Raw genomic sequence first — 22,374 nt, 5'->3', positions numbered from 1 at the left:
AGCCAATTCAAAGAGAACCCGCTCCAAACTTTCGACAATTGGCTGAAACTTCTGCCTTTTAAAGTGAAGTGCTTCATACAACGTACCGAGAAAATAGGCATTATACTCATACTTTAAGTGTAGACCATAAAAGGGGGAGGGGGTTTAGAGACCTGTGCATATTCGAGCAGCGGATTGTATGGGGGCAAATTATAAAGGAAGTAGGCTGTTGAAATCCACGAGTAATAAAATATATCGTGACAAAAAACATCGTTCTTAATAATATTGTCTAAGAGCATTCTAAACAGATAATGGGAAAGCACCGGCCCATTCGGAGATCTCAGCCTTAACGGCATCCAACTTCTCGTCCTCACCATTCAAAATCTTGTTTTTGAAGTCTTTCAATTTGTTGGCATCCTTAGGCAAGTTGGCTTGCACCTCCTTCGCGTAGTTCACAGCAAAATCGATGTACGAGACAATCTTCTCAAAGTGTTCCTCACCAAGTCCTCTGGACGTCATAGCGGGAGCGCCAATTCTCACACCTCCAGGAACCAAAGCTGACTTGTCACCTGGAATAGAGTTTTTGTTCAATGCAATGTTGATACGCTCGCAAATAGTCTCCACTCTTGCACCATCGATTTGTTTGTCTTTCAAAGAGACCAAAACCATGTGGGAGTCAGTTCCATCAGATACCAAACGGTAACCCTTTTTAATGAACTCAGCCTCCAAAATCTTAGCGTTCTTCAAAACTTGTTCCTGGTATTGCTTAAACTCGGGCGTAGCGGCTTGTTTCAAGGCGGTAGCCAAGGCGGCAATTGTGTGGTTGTGAGGTCCACCTTGGTGACCTGGGAAAACAGAGAAGTTGATAGGATTTTCCAAGTCATACAAAACCTCTTGTCCTGTCTTAGGGTTGATAGATCTGACGCCTCTTCTGAAGAAGATCATGGCACCTCTTGGGCCCCTCAATGACTTGTGAGTGGTAGTTGTGACAATATCAGCATATTCAAATGGAGAAGGAATCACACCACTCGCAACAAGTCCCGAAATATGGGCCATGTCGACGACCAAGTAGGCGCCCACCTTGTCAGCGATTTCACGCATCTTTTTGTAGTCAATCAAACGACAGTAAGCAGAAGTACCAGCCACAAGAACCTTGGGTCTGTACAAGACAGCGGTTTTCTCCAACATATCGTAATCAATCAAACCCGTTTCCAAGTCTACTCTGTAAGGCATGGTCTCAAAATACGTCGAAACAGCAGAAATCTTTCTAGAATCTGTCTGATATCCGTGAGACAAATGTCCACCGTGAGGCAAGTCCAAGCCCATCAATCTCTCATGAGGCTTCATGATAGCCTGATAGACCTGCAAGTTTGCAGGTGAACCGGACAAAGTTTGAACGTTCACACCCCATTTGTCGGCAGTGACGTTGAACGCCTTCAAAGCTCTCTCCTGACACAAAATCTCCATCTTGTCAATTTGTTCATTTCCACCGTAGTATCTGGCACCTGGGTAACCCTCGGAGTACTTGTTACACATAGGGGTTCCCAAAGCGTCGAAAACTGCTTTGGTTGTGAAGTTTTCACTGGCGATCAATACGATCGAGTGCTTTTGTCTGTCAATTTCGGCTTTGATAATGCTGTCAACCTCAGGGTCAGTTTCAGCCAACAGGCCTTCTACCATGTGTTTGTGTTGTTCGGATAAAGCGTACGACATTTTTAGTTGTTGATACTGCTACGGGGTGATCGAAGAAGGATAATCATTTGCATTTATATAGAGAAGGCAAAGTGACTCTGTTTCGCGCTTCAGAGTCACGTTCATTTTCGATTCCTCCGAGAAATATGACTACAGCGAGCGAGCGCGCAAGTCATTCAAGTACTTCATATCCTATAAGTATATTCGAAAAGTCTTTGTTCTGAAAATTTGGCATAAACATGGTTTGATACAAAGCTGTCACAATTTTGGGCACGAAAAGCACAAAAACATTCATCTAATATAGGGTGACTCGTAATCTGTGAGAGATTGCCAATTTCGGTACCACCACACACAAACAGCTGATGCCGCTAATAGTAAACAGATACAAATTATAATTTGTGTAATGCGTGCTGAGTAGAAAAAGCGCAATAGGAACCATCATCAAAAACTTCTTCGTGGGCGTGTACTGATCACCATTGTCGATCTGCTCCCACATAGTCAAGTTGTCGTATGCGCCAGAGTTGAACTCGAAAGGCGTTCCTTTGACTTGGTGAAACATGATGTATGAACCAATGTTGTATGTAACATTGGTCATCGTCCATCTCCAGTCATTGTCATGAGCGGTTATAACATCATAAAATAACATCAAAAATATGATGATAACTATGTGTATCACCCAAGCGCCTTTGTAATGGACCCAGTCAGCATTTAAGTTTGGATTCAAGGACTGATCAATCTTCGTGTCCAATGTATCAGGCTCAAGATGCTGAATCAAAGAAGAGGATCTTCTTTTTCTCGTGTTAACTCCGTGTGTGTGTGAGGGGGTGGGCGTAAGAAGCCCATCCTTATCACCAACACTACCTCGTTTAGGGCTGCTCATTGTTTTCTTTTCAAAATGATTTTTTAGTCAGAGATTGATTGTGTTGCAGAAGTGTATTCGTCAAAGGTCTGTTTGAGTAGCTAATTCGATGGTTCAAGTGTAGAAGGTGTAAGATTTTGGTTTTCGATGCTGTATACTCGCTTCGTAATGGATGGCGCTTGATTCTTGCCTCGTGTGTGATCTTCGGTGATTACCCGGATGTATCACGTGATTTACAGAGCCTTTGCTTCCTACAATTTCCAACCCTTGCCGCGCACAACCTGCCTGAGGCGCTGCCTTGAACCATGGAAAGTTTTGGAACATAGTGTCAAAAAAGTAATGTACTCTCGAATCCTAGCCACATCAAAGCTATCTTCTTGATTTCAGCATCTCTGCAATTGAGGGAATATAAGATCTTAAGCAATGACGCATAGAGCGGGCGGCACGTTCAATCACTGTTATGAATTCAAACAAGCTGCCGTTTCGCAAGTACGCACTCCATTGATGCGAAAAGAGCGACTTCCTGATATATCTTCAGCAAAATAGAACTAATATAACAAATGTGAAACCCAATCCACCGAGATAATATGCTCACACTTATTATATGTCTTTGCTAAAAAAAGAACTACATGTACCGGATTTCTTTCTACCTTGTTTTCCGAGCATGCGGACCTCTTCTCACAAGCAATTGTGGGTTCACAAGTGAAGCATTTAAAGTTTTGGCGCGGAGACCAATGCATATACTTTTTAGTATGAACCGAGTGTACATCACTTCCCCTCGCATTACACGCTAGAGATTGAAAAAAAAATTCGATGATAAGAAATTTTCATTAAGGACAAGGGAAGTATACTCCAACACCCCATAAAAAACGCTCGATCTTGTTTTTGAGCGGTTGCTGTAGGCCAGTCTCAATTTTCGGGTCTCCCGATCGCGCGCAGTTACTTGGTCCAGGATGTTGTGGTTTTTCTTTTGCTCTATGAGAATCTCTGCACTCGAAAAAAAAGTGTTGTCAAGCATAACCCCAATTCTTTCCATTCACTTCAAATCAGGGTATCTCGCAGAATAGAGAGTCAGGGTGTTTACTTCAGTTTGAAAACTTTCAAAAAACAGAGAAATTCCATAAACATTGAGGTTTGGGAGATGGCTGATAATCAAAAAATTACGGTCCAGCATGTGTTCCGTTTCATTCCGAATGTGATTGGATATATCAGGGTCTTAACTGCATTTCTATCGTTTCTTACTATGAAAAATCACCCTGTGTGGACACTGGTTCTTTATGGGATATCAGGGTTTCTCGACGCTTTCGATGGGTACGCCGCCAGAAAATTTGACCAAGGTACCAGATTTGGTGCTGTACTAGATATGGTTACCGATAGATGCGCCACATCATCATTGATATGCTACCTATGCGTAATATACCCACAGTATTGTGTCATGTGGCAACTCCTTGTTTCGTTGGATTTGTCATCTCACTACATGCATATGTATGCCATGTTATCCTCGGGATCCACCTCTCATAAGAATGTTGGTGAAAAATCAAAGCTTTTGAATTTATATTACACAAACAGAAAGGTTTTGTTTTTTGTTTGCTTGGTAAACGAGTTGTTCTATATGGCAACTTATTTGCATTATTACAATTTTTTCTGGATGGGCACTTGCTTGGGCTGGGTGAGCGCCCCGATCTGGATTTTTAAGCAGATCGCAAACGTTGTGCAATTGAAAAATGCCGCTTTGATATTGGCCGAAAAAGATGCATTAGAAAGATCGACAAAAGCCAACTAAGTGGTCACAGCGAGTCGTGACATTGAATTACATACGGACCATCGGTCAACATATACATCACATCAAACCCCCCTCCACGTAGCTGTGCCTACTTTCCTCACTTTTTCGCTTTCTTAATATCTTGAGTGCTTTTTGAGAATGTTGGCTGAAGTCATCAAGCAAACTTGCGTTTTGTAAATCCACTGGAGAGAAGCTTTGTGTTGATATTTCACTCTCTAGCTCGAAACATCTCGAAAGCCCCTGCAAATCTCCAATTTTCTTAAAGCCTGAGATACTCATACTTAAAGAACTCAAACACTGCTCAAAAAGATCCTTCCTGGCGGTACGTGGGGGTGTTCCATCGTGTTTTAGAAGCTCGAAACATAAACGCGCGAGATCGTACGAAATGGTTGATGACATTGATACATTATCAAGGCAAAAGATCAAAGGTATGGCTGAAAGCGCTAGCATGTATGCATCCAAAGTATTACCCGAAACGCGAAGAATTTGCACTAATAGACTGCAACCTTGTAGCGAGATGCTCAGAAATCCCAGCAATTTGGCAATTTCCATCAGTTGTAAAGAAAGCGAAAAGGCTTTAAATGGGACTCCTGACTGTATCAAAACTTGAGATTTAACCATGTTAAGTTTTAAGAAGCAGAGTTTCTGGGAATACATGGGAAACTTTTGTTTTGAAGTGCCGTTTAAATGGCTGTCTAATGTCGTCAAAGCTTCGTCATGATTGCCATGAGCTGATTCGATTATCGCAGATAGTCGTAGCATTTCGACACGAGAGTCTTGATCTAGGTCGTCATCTGTAGGTAATGACCTTAAGATTTCGTATGCTAATCGATGTCGCCCTTTTAACAAAGAGTGTTCAACAGACTGAAAAAGTAGCTTGTGACGTAAACCTCGACCTGCAGAGACATCAACAGTATCAAAATTGTAAATATCTTTATCGTGGTACCTTCCACCGGTTTTTTCTTTTCGAAACTTGAACTCTTGCATATCAGAAGATGTGCCATGTTCCTCAGAGTAGAGAAGACCCAAATCGTTGTATAAACTTGATAGATGCGGTGAACCAACAAGCTCCCACAAATTTGATGTAGCATGACAGCCACCGATGAATGATGAAACATGGTCGTTGATAGATAAGTAGTTGGATTTGAAGAGACTTTCATAGTATCTAGCAAAGCATGCCCCGCTGTTGAGATAAAACTCAGATTCATATCTATAACTGATCGCTGCCAACAGAAGGGATATGCTCAGAGACTTTTGCACAAGAGAATCAAGAAGTTGCAGGTGATTTTTGATTTGACTAAATGTTCTCGTGTCCTGCAAGGAAGGGTTCTTCCTCACAAAGTCGAAAAGCCAAGATAAAATGAATGTGAGTGTTGAATTATCTTTGTTTTCGCGGGCAACAGAAATTGCTTCTTCTATTGAATCAAGGGCCTTTTCATTCTCTCCAAAATACTGATGCAAAGAAGCTTTTGAAATCAAAGCAAAATGATAGAAGTACCGCGATCCTTTTGAAACCATGTAATCAAAATAACGATGCAAGGAGTCGAATGCACCTCTATAGTCTCCGGAGTGGAGATTTTCCAAATAAGTGAGATAATAGAAGGAGGTTAACTCCCCGTTATTAAACTCATTATATTTGCCAATTTCATTCTCACAGGACACCATACGAGAAAATACAACCCAAAGGGCTGCTGGCGTGGAAGATCCATATCTTTGTAAAAGTCGGATTTGAGTATTCACTAAGGACTCCACGTACGAAGGTGTGAAATTTTGGATTCTTGTTCCATTGTCCCCAGTCAGAGCATAGTTAAGAGAATCCAATTTTGAATTAAGTGTATTGTAAAATACATGATCTTGAGACTCGTGGGACAGGGCGTTCCCATGAGAGTCCGAGCTCACGGAAACGTCATCGAGTTGATAAATGGCTACCGAAGATAAAAAATTAGCATCGTGAATTTCTTTACTTTTGTCGAAAGTATTTTTTAGCTCTTTGAAATGATCCAGAGTGGTTGAGCGGTACAAGCAAAAATTGATAAACAATGAGGAGCTTTCATCGAAATGTAGTAGCTTCGCTGACACTGCTAGCTTCTGAGCAAACCGACCAATGACAGATCTCTGGGAGACTTTACGCAGACCACTATATGTGATTGTAAGTCTTTGAGAAACGAAGTCATACGTATCATTCACAATAAGAAGTAACAGATCAGCGGAGTCAATACTCCATAGTATGGAAAGGATTTTTAGACAAAATGCATCCACAGATAACTCTCTTTGCCTTTTAGTATCTGCAGTAAGATTATTTCGCCAATAATTTTCATAAGTTCGGCGAATTGAACAGCATAAAGAAAGTAATGTGGGGTTGGCTGAATACTCTTTGTCCTCGCTAATCGGATATCCTTCTAGGTATTGAGTGATGAAACTTAATAAAAATTTGCTTTCAGGTAGATCATTTGATAAGTAAAGCCTTATGATCAAGGCCAATGTAATTGTTTGAGGGGACAATTCCTCGTTCATTAGCTTCACGTCCGAGAGGAGATGGTTTCCAACGTAACATCAAACATCTTTCTGAGGACAAACAGATCACGTGAGCCAAACAGTTACGCAGGGTGATTGTGGGGAGCCATGTAATTATCCATTCACTTTTATTTTAGATGAATCCTTTGAAAAAACATCTCTAAATACAAATTTTTTCTTTTACATTCAAACTCAAGACTTATATTCTTTTTTTCCTTTTATTTTTTTTGGGGTGGGGAAGGCCGTTTGTTGCACGTCAGTCAACTCGAACTTTCACAATACCACTGAATCCCTCCGCATCCTTATGCGACATCAGGTTAATAAATGAAACGACAATTTTGTTTCACATACCATCACAGGAAAGTATATTAGGTCTAATCTTTTTTATTTTCCGAGAAATAGATGTGCATAAAGCTGTGAAGAAATGGCCACCTTACTAGAATACCACATGTTTTTAGTCATCAAGAAGGAAGTCTTGATGAAGCAAAATACAGTCACCCCCTCTCTCTGTATCTAGCCCATATGTGTAATAATAACCATCAGAAGTTATCACATTGATGTGAATAATATTTGGATCCATGTTTGAGTGAGAAATGTTTGACGGAAAAGTGGAACTAGCGGAGTCGTCTGGTCCGTCACCATCATGAGGAGTATTAAACACCTTCTTGTCCCCTTGGAATTTGTCATCAATAATTGCAATTGACTTTACATCTTTTCCCATTGTTTGTAATTTCAAGGATGCAAAGTGTCTTGTTGGCTCTAAAATAGAAGAAAATCGGGATGGTAAATAGTCTCCCATTTTTTGAGCAGCTTTCCTCCCAAGATGTTGAGAAGAACGACGTATAAGACGTGCAACAGACAATCTGTTTTGATCAATTATCGGTTCAGATCTATCCCTTAGTTCATCTCCTCCGCTAATATTAGAATAACCCGATGTAAGGCTGTTAAAGGAATTCGATGAGCTTTGAGATAGCTTTCTGGGTTTGTTTGATAGATCCATCATGCCATCATCGCTGTAGTCGTCACCTTCTACATCACTGTCATCTCCATCATCTTCCACAATTTCGTCTGCATCATCTGTAATGTCGCCGTCCTCATTGTCTTCCAACTGATGTTCATTGGATTTTGTATTCGTATTCAACCTTTCTCCTTCCTCTTGCAACCTTGATGAAGCATTTTCACAAAAGGGCACACCGCCATCTTTTGAGAATTTCAGCCCCTCTATTTCCTCTTCTATTGTTTGATACTTGAATTCCCCACTAAAGCCCTTAGGCCTTGAGTTGCGACTTTGCTTCTGTTTATTTGCTAAAAGCTCATTCTCTCCGAGTCGAAATATGTGGACAGTCTCACTAGAACTAGTAGCGACAACGTATTTGTTGTCAATACTAAAAGAAAGTGAAAAGATTTTTGTCGGGTATGTGCCCCTTCGAAACTGATAAAGCTTGACTCCGCTATTGACGTTGAAGACGCGGACGATAGTACCTTTGTCAGAAGCTGTGGCAAGCAAAGAACCGTCGATAGATATACACATTGCTGACAATGCGGACTTGTGAGCTTCGATTACAGCTAAAGGCTGTAAAGATGTTAGATCAAAGATGATGGCGTCTCCTACTCTATTGGGAGCATTACTTACAGATTGTATGTTGTTTTGTACCGAATGCAAGCCTCCATTTGTATTCAAACCGTTGACTAGAAGTGACTCATGTGTGATTGTCTTAGGAGGTGATGGATATGCTAAGAGACTGGTTCCTGTTGTACCATAATTGTCGGATAGAGCACATAACAGATTGAGGTTGGGAGATGTCTCAATCGTATGGAGGAGGTTCATATTTTTGATATCGTAAATATAAATTTGCTCTTCAAGTAACACAACCATCCTTTGGTGACTGAGTTTCACCAGCAAGATTGTCGAAGGAAAAATCAAGTCGCATATTGTCGTTTGCCTCTTGGAGTTTAGGATTTTGAGCTTTCTCGGCAGAGAGCCAACCTCCTCTCCCAAACCAACAATTGCAACAAGAGAGGTACAGTAAAGCATTTCTATTATCCCGACCGATTCTTCCCGTCTTGAGATTAAGCATTTGGAGATATTTGGTTTGCAAGAGTAAATTCGGTAGCCACTTTCAAGACCAAGCGCCACACAAGAGGCATCCTGGTTAAACGTGATATAATTCACCTGAGAGCGTCCTTGCGCTACACTGAGAGGCGACTCCAGTCTGGCATTAATACCATGAAGCAGAGACATGAGTGGCAATATAGTTCTGGCTGCTCAAGATCTCAGCATATCACTTTGAGTTATAGTGAGTGCATGTGTGCACCAAGACGGAAAAGCCCGCGCTTACCCCTGACAAGCGCCCGCACATCGATGAATCTCGAGGAAATGATAGTAAGATTAGGGCAATGATATCTCTACGTAATGTTTAATGGTGTGAATTCATAAATTTGCCACTGTTTTTATCACATAAGCCAACAGAAGAAACAGAACAAATTAGACCGCCAACCTGATTGAAGCAGGAATTGTGCGGCGAGCCACACACGAAATCTTAAGTTTCCAAAGGTAGTTTTACATATTTATTCGTGTCCAAATTATAGAGCGATGTGTAATTTAGATTGCCATCACACCACCTTCATTATCGAGGTTTGTATAATCATGCGACCTTTGTCAACCATTGAGCAAACTTGTCTATCATGTTCACTGTTATGTCATGGACGGCACCCACTTCGAAGAATACCTCGGACGCCAAATTCGAATTGAGGTACATTTCTGACCACAACTTTGAAATTGACGGTGGCACCAACGGATCCTTATCATAGAATGACGCGAATAACTTGATCTTTTCAAAGGGGTAGTCTTCGAATATCTGCGCATCTTCGGAACTAAGCTTATTATGAAAAGCCTCAGGATATAGCCTGCTTTGGCTATCGGTCAAGTCGAGCTCCTCGTATGAGCTGTAGAATAGTTTTTTCTCAAACAGTTTAGTCCCTTTCAATCGATTGATAAGAAGTGTGCTTAGGTCGGAGCAACCAATGTTTGGATTGATAATGGAAACATTTTCAGGGTACCTGTTGCCAAATCTGATGACCGTGTGGCCGCCTTGTGAAAACCCAGACAAAATATTATTGTATTGAATTTTGACCCCCCTTTCTTTCAATTCTGGTCTAAGAAACCGCTCTAAGTCAAGGTAGCATCCAATATAGTCCATGACAAGCTTTAAGTCTTGGACACCTCCTTCTATACACGAAAGCATGTCCATTCCATGGGTATCGTTTTTTGATTTCCAGCCGGAGTTACGCACCTTTTCAATTTCACGCTCCCCGTGGTTTCTGGCGTCAAAAGCCACTGCGATCATGGGAGCTTTCAAAGATCCTGTGGTTTTCGTCAAGATTCTTGAGGCAACTCCTCTCATGTAGGTGTAATCACCGCCTCTATGGTGGGCCAAGTATAATACGTTTATAGGAATAAAGTCAGTCACCTCTGTGTGGGTATTGTGTTCCTCGATATGCGGAGCGAGAGTATTGGCATTGTACAAAAAGCACGAGATGCCGCCTATAAAGATTTTTTGTTCCGTGATGTTGGTATCACTAAACTCTAGATTCAACATTTTGGTTGAATGTGTTGATGATTCTAGGAAGTGGATGAATTATAGTCAATGTGCGAATTAATTCAGCCTCAGGCCGCCTAAAAAACTGGTACGCTCGCCAGAATTTCCCAATTTCTGATTGCTGCATATTGACATATTATGAGAGCAAATATAAGTACCGTCTTGCGCTAAACATTCACCTTCATCATATGAATTAGCAAATTGAAGAAGCTGATCTACTATTTCCCGGAAGTTGATGTCTTGCCTGTACGTGTTACTGTTGGAATTTTTCCCATGAATAAATTTGAGCGACGAATGGTTAGTCGTGTAGCGCTTTAAGTATGGCTCTTGATTGAAGCCCTCGCGAAATACCTGGTCTTGTCGATATGGAGCCACTTCACTATTGAATTTCAAGAAATTTTTGAATTCGTCATTCTGCACCATATATGTTTCCATTTTATGTTATCTTCTTTGTCCAAAATTATGAGACGGCTTCCTGTCTATACAATCACATCTTTAGACGCCTCCTGTCTGGTGTCAATTGCATGACCCCTCCAGACAATCGAAATGTTACCCCACAACGACTTCCGCGGCCCGCATGCAATCTCCAAGCTTTTTCAACTCCGCAATAGAATTATAAAAGAGACGCAACTAATAGTCTAGCAATAACACAAGGTAACCAAAAATGACGAAGAAAGCGTTATCAGAATCTTTAAATGTTAGTGAAGTGGTCAGTTCTACAGATCTGAAGCACGGAATTGACTCCGGATCTGTTTTAGAGTATACACCAACAGAAAGGATCCCAGAGATTGTGAATTGCCTTAGAACGTCTTTTCATAAAGAACACAAAACTCATTCTTTACAGTTCCGTTTGAATCAGTTGCGCAACATCTATTTTGCTGTAAAGGACAGTATTGGAGACATAACAGATGCCCTCTACAAAGATTTCTCTCGCTCTCCTTCTGAAACTATGAATTTGGAATATGCTCCGTTTATGAACGAGTTGGTCCATACAATGGCAAATTTACAGAATTGGTCAAAGCGGGAACCGATCAATGATGTGCCTCTCAATTTGAAAACTGCTCCAGCCTATATCGAGAGAGTTCCATTAGGAACCGTGCTTGTAATTTCCCCATTCAACTATCCATTATTCTTATCACTCTCTTCAGTGATTGGGGCACTTTCTGCTGGGAATTGTGTGGTATTGAAGGTTTCTGAACTCGTACCTAATTTTGCACAGGTACTCACTCGGATGCTCACTGACTGCCTTGATCCGAGTGTGTTTGCTATGATCAATGGAGGAATTGAGGAGACGACAGTGCTTTTGGACCAGAAATTTGACAAGATCATGTATACTGGCTCCACCGCCATCGGAAAAATCATCGCCAAAAAAGCAGCTGAAACATTGACCCCTGTACTTTTGGAATTGGGCGGAAAATCACCCGCTTTTGTTCTCGACACTGTGACTGACAAAGACGTTAAAGTCATTGCCAGGAGAATAGTTTGGGGGCGTTTTACCAATGCAGGTCAAACCTGTGTGGCAATCGATTACGTCTTGGTTGATGAGAAAGTCAAGAAAAAATTGGTGGCTGCTTTAAAGGAAGTGGTCGAAGACGAGTTCTATTCCAAATTGAATGGTACAGACTCTTCATTTACCCATATCATCCACGAACGTGCGTTCAGTTCGATCACTAAGATGATAGAAGATACAAAAGGTGATATTGTGACTAAAGGAAAAGCTGATTCCAAATCTCGTTTCATCCCTCCGACAGTCATCGATAACGTGGACTGGGATGATTCGACGATGCAACAAGAAATATTTGGTCCAGTGTTGCCTGTGCTTACGTACAAAAATTTGGAAGACGCCATCGAAGAAGTGACAAGAAGACACGATACACCTTTAGCTCTGTACATTTTTACTTCCGGGTCCCCGCTGCGCTTGAAAGACACACAAATTGATCTTATTAGATTAGGCATCAGATCTGGGGGTACTATGGTAAATGATTCAATTCTCCACGTCAGTCTCCCGAATGCGCCATTTGGAGGTATTGGCCAATCTGGACAAGGCGCTTATCACGGATTTTACTCATACAAGGCTTTTACTCATGAGAGAACAACCATTGAATCGAGCTTGAGGACCGAGTTTACCATGAAAGTAAGATACCCCCCGTCCATGGAGAACAAGGACAAAGTTATGCAAGCTTCTATGATTCCCTACAACCAGAGTGTTTGGTTTGGCCGCACAGGGGATGTTGGTCTTTCAGGCCCTGGTTCAATATGGTCGTTGTGGCATAGGATAACCGAGATTAGCGCATTAGTCTATCGCTTTGCCTCTGTCTAAAGCGACAATTTATATGTACGAACAAAAAAGAAGAAAAAATAAAACAGTTTTCATTTTCTCAGCAGCTGATATGACTTTATAATAAAAAGTCTTACTAAAGCCTTGTGATCAACAGAAATGGGCGAAAGGTTCCGGGGATTGAGAGACGCGATTGACGAAGATTCCGCACGAAGCAACGTGATGATCCTGCACACGAAGATTGGATTACAAGAGGGACATAGATTTCCACCCGACGACATCCACTCCCAGACCACGATGTCTTTCACGCTCAAAATAAAAAATGCTGGAAAATTACATGAGATAACCCTTGCAGAAGGAGCCAATGGATCTGATCTCAAGACTAAAATCTGGGAAAAAACACAAATTCCTAGCAGTCGTCAGAAGATCTTGATAAAGGGGGGCAAATTAACAGATGAGGTTGTCATTTCAAGTCTTAACTTGAACTTGAAAACTCATATCATGGTTTTGGGGACGCCCGACAAAGACTTACCAATAGGCAATGCCAAAAATCAAGTTTTCATGGAGGAGCTAGATGATAGACAGCTAGGAAAGACCTCTCATGACCCATCTGGATTACAGAATTTGGGAAACACGTGTTATTTGAATTCTTCTTTACAAACCATATTTAGTATGAAAGACATTTGTGCAAAAATACAGAGCTACAATGGCACAGCCAATCCTTTGGTGAGAGCGTTAAAGAATGTCTTCGACTCCATGTCGCAAAAGAAAGAGAATGTTGCACCAATGCTAGCCTTGATGCAGTTTCGTAGCCAATTTCCCCAATTTGCCGAACAAGAAATGGGAGTTTACAAGCAACAGGATGCAGAAGAGGCATATTCGCAATTGTTGAACAGTTTGGGATCCGTTCTTGAGATTGACGATTTGTTGCGAATTACGTATAAGGTACTGTCCAAGGACTTGACTTCTGCCGAAGAATCCGAATCCACAGAAGTTGCTTTCAAACTCAACTGCTACATTGACATCAAAACAAATTTTTTGAGAGATGGAATCATGAATGGGTTGAAGGAATCAATTGAAAAATTCAATGATACATTGCAGGTCAACACTGAGCATCAACTCACTAAAACAATAACGAGGTTACCTAAATACTTGACTGTACACTTCGTGAGATTTTTCTGGAGAACTGACACAAAGAAGAAATCTAAAATTTTGAGAAAAGTACTGTTTCCATTTGAATTGGACTTGGCTGAAATGCTAGACGAGTCTATTAAAGCTGAAAAGATTGCTGTCAGAGATCAATTGAGATCCATCGAAAAAGAAAATTTGGATCTTGTGCGTGATTACAAGAAAGCGAAGAAGGATACCAGTTTGACTCCTCAGCAGCAAGCAGAAGAGGACGAGATGAAGGTTGCATCCATTAAATCAAGATTTAAGGACGATTTTGCAAGTGTGTTACCTAAAACCTTTGACATTGATCAGGCCACTGAGAACCCCTCATCGGTTTATGAATTGACAACTGTGATTACTCATTCTGGTATCTCAGCTGATTCGGGTCATTACCAGGCATTCTCGAAAGACGAGAATGATTTACAGGGTGATGCTTGGTGGAGATTCGACGACAACAAAGTTTATCCAGTCACGAAAGAAAAAATTGAAACTTTAGCGGGGGGAGGTGAAAGTGATTCAGCTTTGATTCTTGTTTACAAGGCTAAAGGGTTGTAAACTATAGTCGTTGCCATGATCCTTCCAATATACTTAAATGACATAAAAAATCACCACAGATAATAGTGGCTCTTAAATATTTGATAAAATAACTACAAATTGTGGACTAACTTCTTAAACTGCTCGACCTCGTCCCAGCAGTTGAGAGCCTTTCCTTTATTGGTTTTCAAGCAGCTTATCACCTCTTGTCTGGCAATCACGACTGGCTCATCAAGCTCAATTTTGATCAGAGAAGCATTATCCTGCAAGGTCTTTGAGAGGGCGAGAAGTTTATCGTTTGAAGCACTGTAAGAAGCACCATCGCTTCCATCTTTCAACAATGCGTCGGACGCTGAGGCCTGATACTTCGTTATAGCCTCCAGCTCCAATTTTTGCAACTCAGCTGCCACCCTCTCTTGGATATAACTTTCAGTGAACTGGGCCCGGGTGTAGTCAGATTCTTGAGAGTTCTCTAAATGGGATAAAAATGAAGCACTGTAGTCAACTGGTGCTTTGGGGGAGAAAACCTTTGTCTCAGGCTTGGACGCTGAAGAACCCATATTGCACTATTTGTTAGCTCAAAATTCAATCAAGGTTCTCAAAGTCAAAGGCAAAAACAAATAGCCTGAGCTTGAGCTGTTAGATGCTATTTCTGTGAAGTGACCAAGGAATCGGGTCTTGTACACACCTGTTGTAATGAGAGTCCAATAATTCGTGAACGCTCTCTTCGAGAATGTCTATTGGGTGTGCAGTCGTGCGCGAGCTAGACAATTCAAATCTACAGCACTCTAGATGAACAGTCAGACTTCCGCCAAATCTGCAGTGATAAAAGGGTCATGATAAGTTTTCTTTCGTGAACAAACAATTTGCACATTCTGGGCGCCGAAGTTTATCTGTTCATCTTTACATAGCCTTACAAAGTCGCTTGATTTTCCTAATGCCTCTTCAGATTTTCCTCACTTAGATTAAGATATTCGTCGTTCAACAGAATATGCTCTGGAAGTCGTAAATTTCCCACATATTGAAGAATGAGTTTTTCTCATCATAAGTGGTAGGATCCAATTAGTAACTAGTTATCCCTGAAGTTTTCAATTTCTCCGTGACTTTTGCAGCATACTGATTTGAACTGCACACTACCAAACGAGAAACCAGTGAGTTGTTTTACACGGACAAAAAATTAAGCAGGAGTATATCAATCGCAACTATGGCTGTACAATATCATCAACCTTCCAATTTTGACAAGTTCAAAATGGGCGCTCTAATGGGTGGCTCAGTGGGTGTTTGTGTGGGTGTTTTATTTGGAGGTTTCACCATCTTGCAACATGGAGCTGGACCAAACGGAGTCATGAGAACTTTGGGAAACTACATCATGGGTTCAGTCGCAACATTCAGTTTATTCATGTCGATTGGCTCAGTTATTAGATCTGACACCGGGTACCTCGCTATGGAGAGGACTCTTGTCCAATCCCAAAGACAGAAAATCAGAGAGCTTTACGGCTTGCAGAACTAAGCCATCACTACTTATTCAGCGTCGATATGTGTATAGTTAAGTCCCATTTTCATCTTTAAATTGGACCGATTGTGAATAAATATGTGATATTTCCTGCTTTTTTCATTCACTCTAGAGATGTGTTTTCGGCGACTTGTCCTGACCGATTGATATCGTACTCGTACGTGAACCCGAACTCAGGAACACTGTACGACGGAGTTTTATTGCGCAGCTCGGCAAGCTTCATAAATAGTTCTTTTGGTTCCAATATGGGTTCAGAACTTAATTTGAAAGTTCCGAAATGAACTCCCATAACATTGGAAGTTTTGATTTGTGAAGCAATTTTGAAGCATTCTTCTGGCGACACGTGCCTCGGTTTCTGATGCCACGAAGGACAATACTGTCCAATTGGCAATAAAGATAAGGTCACAGGCCCATAATTCTGACCAATTTTATCAAAAAGTTCCTTTGAGAAGCCTGTATCACCTGCGTGATACACAAGGGATGTCCCATTCTTTCGGATCATAAACGATCCCCACAAAGATGTGTTTGCATCTACCACATATCTTCCGGACCAGTGCATCGCTGGTAGGAAGACGAGCTCATAATTATCGGGAAAGTCAGAACCGCGCTCCCCGAAAAGATGATCATTGAGCGGTAGAACGTCCCACCAATCCATCTCGATAACATTATCTATACCTTTTCTTTGTAAGACCAGTTTGAGGCCCAATGGGACTACCCAAAGAGCCGAGTTTCCGATCTTTTGAGCAGAAGACATTTCAAGATGATCAGGGTGATTATGAGAAACCAAAACGAGGTTCAAATTATCGTTGGTAGCATAGTTGACATCTTCAAGTGACATCGGCGAGTTGACAAGACGTTTAGGGCCAACATTATTTGCGAAAAGATAGTCACTAAATATGGGGTCTGTTAGAATGTTTATTCCGCTAATCTGTAAAAGGGAACATGATTGGCCCAACCATGTAAACAACAATTGCTGATTGATAGGGACACTTTTACTTTCTGTGTTCAGCAAAGCTTCGTAAGAACCAGAATGTAAGCAATTTTCCAAAATTTTTGAATTGTATCTTAGGAGCTCGTAGTTTGGCTTAAAAGTTTGCAAAAACTGTTCTACTTCAGCGATTTCTCCAGTGGATGTGACGTGGGGGTCATGCATCTCAACCTTGTTGCCGTAAATGCTTTCAAGAACTTCAAGGATTCGAACGTAAACAAACTCGAAAGCAGTTTGTGGTCGGTATTCTTCAAAAGGGTTAACATATATACCATTTATCGTAGCCGACTGAAACCTCAAGCGACCATCATTTTCATCTGACTTTGATGAATCTATGGCATCTTTTCTTTCTTGTATAAGATGAGCAGTTTTGATATACATATAAGATTCGAAAGAGGTATATGAGACAAGAGCCCCAATCCCAATCCGGGTGCCTCTCGTAAATCTGAAGAAAGACGTCATGAGTAATTTGGACTTAAGATGGGTGTCAAAGAATGCGCTGTGACGGAGGTGCGCGCAATGAGTATTGAAAGAAACTAGATAGATCACACGGCAAAATAAAGAAACAAACAAAACTATGGAGGAGCGATTTGAACAAATTGGAAAGCAATGACTATATTAGATTTAATGCTGCTTGACCACACCTGTAGCGCTGGCATTCTTAAGAATATGTCTCTTGTAATCATGAATGGTTCCAGGAAACTTCCTAACTAATTGATCTTCACTGACCCAGATTTCGTTGCATACCCGTTCGATCGTCGCAACATCATGCGAGACCATTAAAATACCTCCTTTGAAATTTATCAAAGCATCAGCAAGTGCATCTAAACCTTGGGTATCCAAATGATTGGAGGGCTCATCCAAAATCAAGATATGAGGCTGGTTCAAACAAAGCGCGGCGAATGCAACTCTCGACTTTTGACCTCCAGACAACAACTCCATTTTTTGCAACCCAAGAGACCCTGTGATACCAAATGAGCCCAAGTGACGCCTGTATTCCTCATCTGATTTACCTGGATATGCCTGTGCCATCCACGAAACAGCAGATAAATTCAAGTCCATTGCATCCACATGATGCTGTGCAAAGTAGCCGATTCTCAACCTTCCATTCTTTGTGATCGTACCATCTAATGGAGTAAGTTTATCCAAGAGCAATTTTAGCAAAGTTGTTTTACCAGTTCCGTTACCACCACAAAATGCAATACGAGAGTCCATTTGGACATCTAAATCGACATTCTTCAAAAGAATTTTGTCTGGGGAATATCCAAAAGTCACATTATGCATTTGCATAATTGGTGGCGAAAGTCCGTCGGGGTCTGGAAACTTGAAGCTAACAATTTTGTCATCCTCAGGCGGTTCCAAAATTGGTAATTTTTCCAACTTTTTGATACGTGATTGAGCCTCAGATGACTTCGCGGCATTGTATCTGAATTTGTCGATAAATGCTTGCAAATGTTGCCTGACAGCCATTTGATTCTCGTATTCACGGCGTTGGTTTTTGATTCTTTCTTCTCTGGTAGAGTAAAACGAGTCAAAGTCTGAACCACGATAGTAATCCAATCTTTCGGAGTGCTGGTGAATAATGTCTGTCGCAACTTCATTCAAGAAAGCTCGGTCGTGAGAAACAACAAACACTGTTCCTTGGTAGCCTTGCAAGTACTTCGCAAGATATGTGATAGATGGAACATCCAACATATTAGAAGGCTCATCCAACAACAATAAATCAGGCTCACAGAACAAGGCACGAGCCAAAGACAACCTCATTCTCCAACCTCCAGAGAAAGAATTAGTGGGCAATCCCTGGGACTCTTTAGAGAATCCAAGACCGAATAAAATGGAAGCAGCTCTACTCTCCGCCTTGTCCAGCTCCATTTCGTATAGTTTTTCACTAATTTCCTGCAAATGCTTATCCAAATCCCCCCGCTCATTATCCAATTTGAGTACTTCATTTGAGCCCTCTTCGAATTCCAGGCGTAATTTTTCGATTTCATCGATTCTCTCAGTGATTTTTTGTTCTTCCTGCAACAAAGATTTTCGCCACACATCTGCATCTAGGACAGCCTGTAAAGCAGGAGTATCATCTCCCCTGAGCTCTTGCTCAACGTGTAAAATGGTAATGTGCTTTGGAATACTCAACTCTCTTCTGGATAAGGCTCTCAATAGGGTGGATTTTCCTATACCATTTTGACCAACTAAACCGTATCTTCTTCCATGCGCTAAAGTCAAACTTGCATCGCTAAGAATTCTTTTACCATCACCCACGTATAAATCGAAATTATCGACTTTAATATCCTTTGATTTTCCAGCACTCTGGCCAAAGTCCAATGGATTAATTTCCAAATAAAACGAGTCGTAGTCTTCTTTCTTTTTCTCATTGAGTAACTGTGATGCTTCATATTTGACGAACTGATTGTTTCTTTTAGCAACTTTTTTGGCAATTTTTCTCTCCTGTTTCTCCAATTTCTTTTTGTCAACTCGACTTTCCACTTGTCTGCCCGCATGGGAGATATCTCTTGAGGATCCAAGTAACGCAAGGGAAGAGTTAATGTCTCTTTTAAAATTATTTTTCAATACATTCACATCCAAAAGTCTCTTGGACTTGTCTCCTGTGATGGCGAGTTTGGCAAGATTTTCATTTAGTTTATCTGTCAACTGTTTATCTAAGCCAGAAATCATCGATTTAACTTTCTCTGCTTCGCCTCCCGCGTCCACCAAGAGGTGTTCAATAAAAGTTAAGTCTTTCAGGATATCAAGCTGCTGGGCAGAAACTGAATCCTCGGTAGCGTGCGATACATGTTGGATATAGCCAATAGCATAATCCGCAATGATTGGGTCCACTAAGGGGGCCGCTTTTCTAACTTGCAAGCCAATACTCGACATATTTGCTCTTACTCGAACTCGTGTAATCGAAACTTTTTTACGTAAAAGTGGTACATGGTGGTGCACAGGTGCGAAGTTCACGGCACCGTAGTAATGTCCCATGACATAGTGCGCTAACTGTCGCCAGACTACATGATTTTTAATATTGCGCCACTACTAGCAAGATCCATCGCCACTCCCCCCAATATATTAGTTCCAAATCAAAAAGACTTAAAGATAAATTTTCAGTAATTAGTGTTTATACAATTAGATTATCATCAGCATCAGTATCATAATCATGATATTGCAAAGACATATCTCCTTGCAATCGCGAATTGCTGAATTTGGAACTGACTGCGTTTTTAAAGCCACCGAAAGTTTCGCCTAGACGACTCAATATGGTTGATCCTGGCTCTAATATGTTCCCATTCAGTTGAGTCTGCACTAACGCTTTTGGATAACTGTCTGCTATGTGGGCATCAGCCTCTGGTGGGGGGGCTATACTCCCTTCAACACGAGAATACCTGTTGTACCCAGAAGCCTGGTTCCCCCGGCGTTTTAACTCCATTTGGACAAGCCGTTTGGCTTCAACTATCATCAACTCTTTTCTGTTGCTTTGCTGTCGCTCTTGGTCATATGTACTATCATCAAATTCCTCATCATCAAAATTTGCCCAGCTATACATATCTGTCTTAAGTCCAAGCAAAGTTTTAATTTTGTCGTACAAGTTGAAAGATGTTAAGACAATAGGAATAAAAAGAAGACGCGGAATCCAGTTGTTCATCGAATTAAACAAACCAGACAAATGAATGGATTGTCCATACCATTCTTCAAAGATAGATTTTCTAGTTGTAAATAATGCAATGAAGTTGTAAGATAAAGGAATAGTCATCCGAGCAATATATGATCCGTAAAAACAAGCTGACACAGGATCAGAGTGTCTTGGCACCAAGTGGTACATGTTGAAAACTTTTAGCGCAGCGAGCGAACTAATTGCACAAAATAACATGTACATAAAAATGGACAGTAAAAAAGTTGCCTGGATAAGATTATGTCTGAAAATACCCATATTATAAGTGATCACATTAATGAGCGATAATTTTGTTGAATGGAAAAATTCAGACTCAATAATGATGAAAGATAATAGGTAAATCATACTAGATTGCACGCGTGCGAATAGGGGAATGCCATAACACTGAACATAGAAGCTGAATCTCGGCAAGTAATCATTTCCATTTGCGTGTAGTATGTTCATCCTATCATCCCAGTTCTGACTACATCTTGCCTCAATTATTGTCTGCAATTGGACTATTCTCTTTAAAATGAGGTCATAATCAGATGAGTGAGCCAGTAGTTTGTAAAAATGAGTCTGGAACTTGTAAGTCAAGTTAGACATAAACAGTTCCGTGATTTGCTCTCGATTTATTGTCGTTTCATGGGAATAAACGAATTGTCGCATGGCAGCTTCTTTGAGTTCATCTGGTATTTGAGCTTCAAGGTCCAAGATCCAGTCACGAAACTGAAAGTCACCAGCAATTGTTGCATCAGTAAAATTCTCCTTGAGAAGCATCACTTGAACAATATCTTCTTTAAATTCACTCTTCGTATCTTCTAAAATATCCACCAATTTGGGAACTCGCATGTAATAATGGTTTAAATTTTGAATAAGATTTCCTTCAATCCACCGTTTTCGAGGAATAGAAATCATGCCGTGAGCCATTAACCATAAAGCCAAGACCAATGCATATATGTGAGAAAGGGCGATGATCATAGACTTTAAATTCTTGAATGTCAATCCAACCTCAAGCATGAGATATACTGCGCATGCAACAGAGCACAAGAGAGAAATGGCTTGAAACTTAGCATTTCTTCTCAATGATGCCTTAAGCTTTTCTAGTTTCAGGTGGTTTCCAACGCGATAGAACTCTTTGAGGATTGGTAAAATCACCCACGTGAGTATAAATGTGGACCAATAAGTTCCTTTCCACAAGAAAAGAATTGATTTGTCACTCAATTGAACCCCTGCTATTGGGCCCATTGTATGACTAACATAGTCAAGAGGCAATAGAATTGTCACAGACATTGGTAGATACACAGCCAAAATCAAAGGGGCAGAGTAGTATATTGGATACTTCCACAAATTGATGTGATACACAAGGAAAATCAATGACCCGATAAGGGCTGAAGTATAGCATAGTATTACTGTAATCATGGCTAACTGCACTTTTAACAGCAAGGTTTGAATATATAGATGAATTTTAGTACGGAGTGTTCATGCCTGCGTGAATGATTGCACAGCCATCTACTGTACTCTCAAGATTTTATGCCTGCAGTATCATCTCGCCATCGAGATACCCCCTACTTAATAAAATATCTAAGTATAGTTGTTATAACTTCATGCGAGGAATCAGAATTTTCACGAAAGCCAGATGTATAAATTTATGCTTTCTGTTTTCCCCATTCAAGAATCTGCAGAAATTCTGTTTTTCTTTTTTTTTTATTCTCAAGGGGCCATGTCGCATCGGATTCACCGGAAGTTGTTAGCCAAACAAACATGGAGCATGCCAATACGCACTACTCGCAAGATACCCTAGAGCCAACTTCTC

The 22,374-nt window shown here is 40.9% G+C and overlaps 13 protein-coding genes across 13 annotated transcripts; 4 read left to right on the top strand and 9 right to left on the bottom strand.

Annotated features, from left to right (window-relative positions):
* Positions 1–279: 279 nt before the first annotated feature.
* On the bottom strand, positions 280–1,692 carry SHM2 (glycine hydroxymethyltransferase; the record flags this gene model as incomplete). Its single annotated transcript, XM_018858472.1, has 1 exon — positions 280–1,692. One exon carries the CDS (start codon positions 1,690–1,692, stop codon positions 280–282), a length of 1,413 nt encoding a protein of 470 aa, XP_018713396.1.
* A 274-nt stretch (positions 1,693–1,966) lies between these two features.
* ORM1 (sphingolipid homeostasis protein) lies at positions 1,967–2,551 on the bottom strand (the record flags this gene model as incomplete). The annotated part of the gene is made up of 1 exon (XM_018856884.1): positions 1,967–2,551. One exon carries the CDS (start codon positions 2,549–2,551, stop codon positions 1,967–1,969), a length of 585 nt encoding a protein of 194 aa, XP_018713395.1.
* A 1,120-nt stretch (positions 2,552–3,671) lies between these two features.
* On the top strand, positions 3,672–4,313 carry METBIDRAFT_76062 (CDP-diacylglycerol--inositol 3-phosphatidyltransferase; the record flags this gene model as incomplete). The annotated part of the gene is made up of 1 exon (XM_018858471.1): positions 3,672–4,313. The coding sequence occupies one exon, from the start codon at positions 3,672–3,674 to the stop codon at positions 4,311–4,313; it is 642 nt and encodes a 213-aa protein (XP_018713394.1).
* A 57-nt stretch (positions 4,314–4,370) lies between these two features.
* On the bottom strand, positions 4,371–6,843 carry METBIDRAFT_62923 (anaphase promoting complex subunit 5; the record flags this gene model as incomplete). The annotated part of the gene is made up of 2 exons (XM_018858328.1): positions 4,526–6,843; positions 4,371–4,495 (listed from the first exon to the last, which is right to left on the bottom strand). The coding sequence occupies exons 1-2, from the start codon at positions 6,825–6,827 to the stop codon at positions 4,371–4,373; spliced, it is 2,427 nt and encodes an 808-aa protein (XP_018713393.1). The 5' UTR covers positions 6,828–6,843.
* An 86-nt stretch (positions 6,844–6,929) lies between these two features.
* METBIDRAFT_29480 (phosphoinositide binding protein) lies at positions 6,930–9,134 on the bottom strand. The gene has a single exon (XM_018855413.1). It carries the CDS (start codon positions 9,067–9,069, stop codon positions 7,282–7,284), a length of 1,788 nt encoding a protein of 595 aa, XP_018713392.1. The 5' UTR covers positions 9,070–9,134; the 3' UTR covers positions 6,930–7,281.
* A 9-nt stretch (positions 9,135–9,143) lies between these two features.
* Positions 9,144–10,650, bottom strand: METBIDRAFT_29479 (uncharacterized protein). The gene has a single exon (XM_018855412.1). The coding sequence runs from the start codon at positions 10,229–10,231 to the stop codon at positions 9,473–9,475; it is 759 nt and encodes a 252-aa protein (XP_018713391.1). The 5' UTR covers positions 10,232–10,650; the 3' UTR covers positions 9,144–9,472.
* Positions 10,651–10,691: 41 nt separating this feature from the next.
* METBIDRAFT_29478 (hexadecenal dehydrogenase) lies at positions 10,692–12,995 on the top strand. The gene has a single exon (XM_018855411.1). It carries the CDS (start codon positions 11,091–11,093, stop codon positions 12,744–12,746), a length of 1,656 nt encoding a protein of 551 aa, XP_018713390.1. The 5' UTR covers positions 10,692–11,090; the 3' UTR covers positions 12,747–12,995.
* A 6-nt stretch (positions 12,996–13,001) lies between these two features.
* Positions 13,002–14,429, top strand: UBP6 (ubiquitin-specific protease; the record flags this gene model as incomplete). The annotated part of the gene is made up of 1 exon (XM_018858470.1): positions 13,002–14,429. The coding sequence occupies one exon, from the start codon at positions 13,002–13,004 to the stop codon at positions 14,427–14,429; it is 1,428 nt and encodes a 475-aa protein (XP_018713389.1).
* A 92-nt stretch (positions 14,430–14,521) lies between these two features.
* METBIDRAFT_9254 (uncharacterized protein) lies at positions 14,522–14,968 on the bottom strand (the record flags this gene model as incomplete). Its single annotated transcript, XM_018859344.1, has 1 exon — positions 14,522–14,968. The coding sequence occupies one exon, from the start codon at positions 14,966–14,968 to the stop codon at positions 14,522–14,524; it is 447 nt and encodes a 148-aa protein (XP_018713388.1).
* Positions 14,969–15,612: 644 nt separating this feature from the next.
* On the top strand, positions 15,613–15,918 carry METBIDRAFT_38544 (uncharacterized protein; the record flags this gene model as incomplete). The annotated part of the gene is made up of 1 exon (XM_018857018.1): positions 15,613–15,918. The coding sequence occupies one exon, from the start codon at positions 15,613–15,615 to the stop codon at positions 15,916–15,918; it is 306 nt and encodes a 101-aa protein (XP_018713387.1).
* A 106-nt stretch (positions 15,919–16,024) lies between these two features.
* Positions 16,025–17,371, bottom strand: METBIDRAFT_34788 (N-acetylphosphatidylethanolamine-hydrolyzing phospholipase D; the record flags this gene model as incomplete). The annotated part of the gene is made up of 1 exon (XM_018856526.1): positions 16,025–17,371. The coding sequence occupies one exon, from the start codon at positions 17,369–17,371 to the stop codon at positions 16,025–16,027; it is 1,347 nt and encodes a 448-aa protein (XP_018713386.1).
* A 162-nt stretch (positions 17,372–17,533) lies between these two features.
* GCN20 (putative AAA family ATPase) lies at positions 17,534–19,789 on the bottom strand (the record flags this gene model as incomplete). Its single annotated transcript, XM_018859343.1, has 1 exon — positions 17,534–19,789. The coding sequence occupies one exon, from the start codon at positions 19,787–19,789 to the stop codon at positions 17,534–17,536; it is 2,256 nt and encodes a 751-aa protein (XP_018713385.1).
* Positions 19,790–20,027: 238 nt separating this feature from the next.
* On the bottom strand, positions 20,028–22,039 carry METBIDRAFT_228236 (LMBR1 domain-containing protein; the record flags this gene model as incomplete). Its single annotated transcript, XM_018855199.1, has 1 exon — positions 20,028–22,039. The coding sequence occupies exon 1, from the start codon at positions 21,978–21,980 to the stop codon at positions 20,028–20,030; it is 1,953 nt and encodes a 650-aa protein (XP_018713384.1). The 5' UTR covers positions 21,981–22,039.
* Between the last annotated feature and the right edge of the window lie 335 nt (positions 22,040–22,374).

This window comes from Metschnikowia bicuspidata, assembly GCF_001664035.1.
Source record: "Metschnikowia bicuspidata var. bicuspidata NRRL YB-4993 chromosome Unknown METBIscaffold_1, whole genome shotgun sequence".
Taxonomy (NCBI): Eukaryota; Fungi; Ascomycota; class Pichiomycetes; order Serinales; family Metschnikowiaceae; genus Metschnikowia; species Metschnikowia bicuspidata.
Note: the sequence above shows the minus strand (reverse complement) of the source record. Positions and strands in the feature narration are given on the sequence as shown.

Excerpts from the sequence above, each read along its gene's own strand:
- METBIDRAFT_29479 (XM_018855412.1), bottom strand. The coding sequence starts at position 10,231 with ATGAGAGGAGTTGCCTCAAGAATCTTGACGAAAACCACAGGATCTTTG.
- METBIDRAFT_29478 (XM_018855411.1), top strand. The coding sequence starts at position 11,091 with ATGACGAAGAAAGCGTTATCAGAATCTTTAAATGTTAGTGAAGTGGTC.
- METBIDRAFT_29480 (XM_018855413.1), bottom strand. The coding sequence starts at position 9,069 with ATGTCTCTGCTTCATGGTATTAATGCCAGACTGGAGTCGCCTCTCAGT.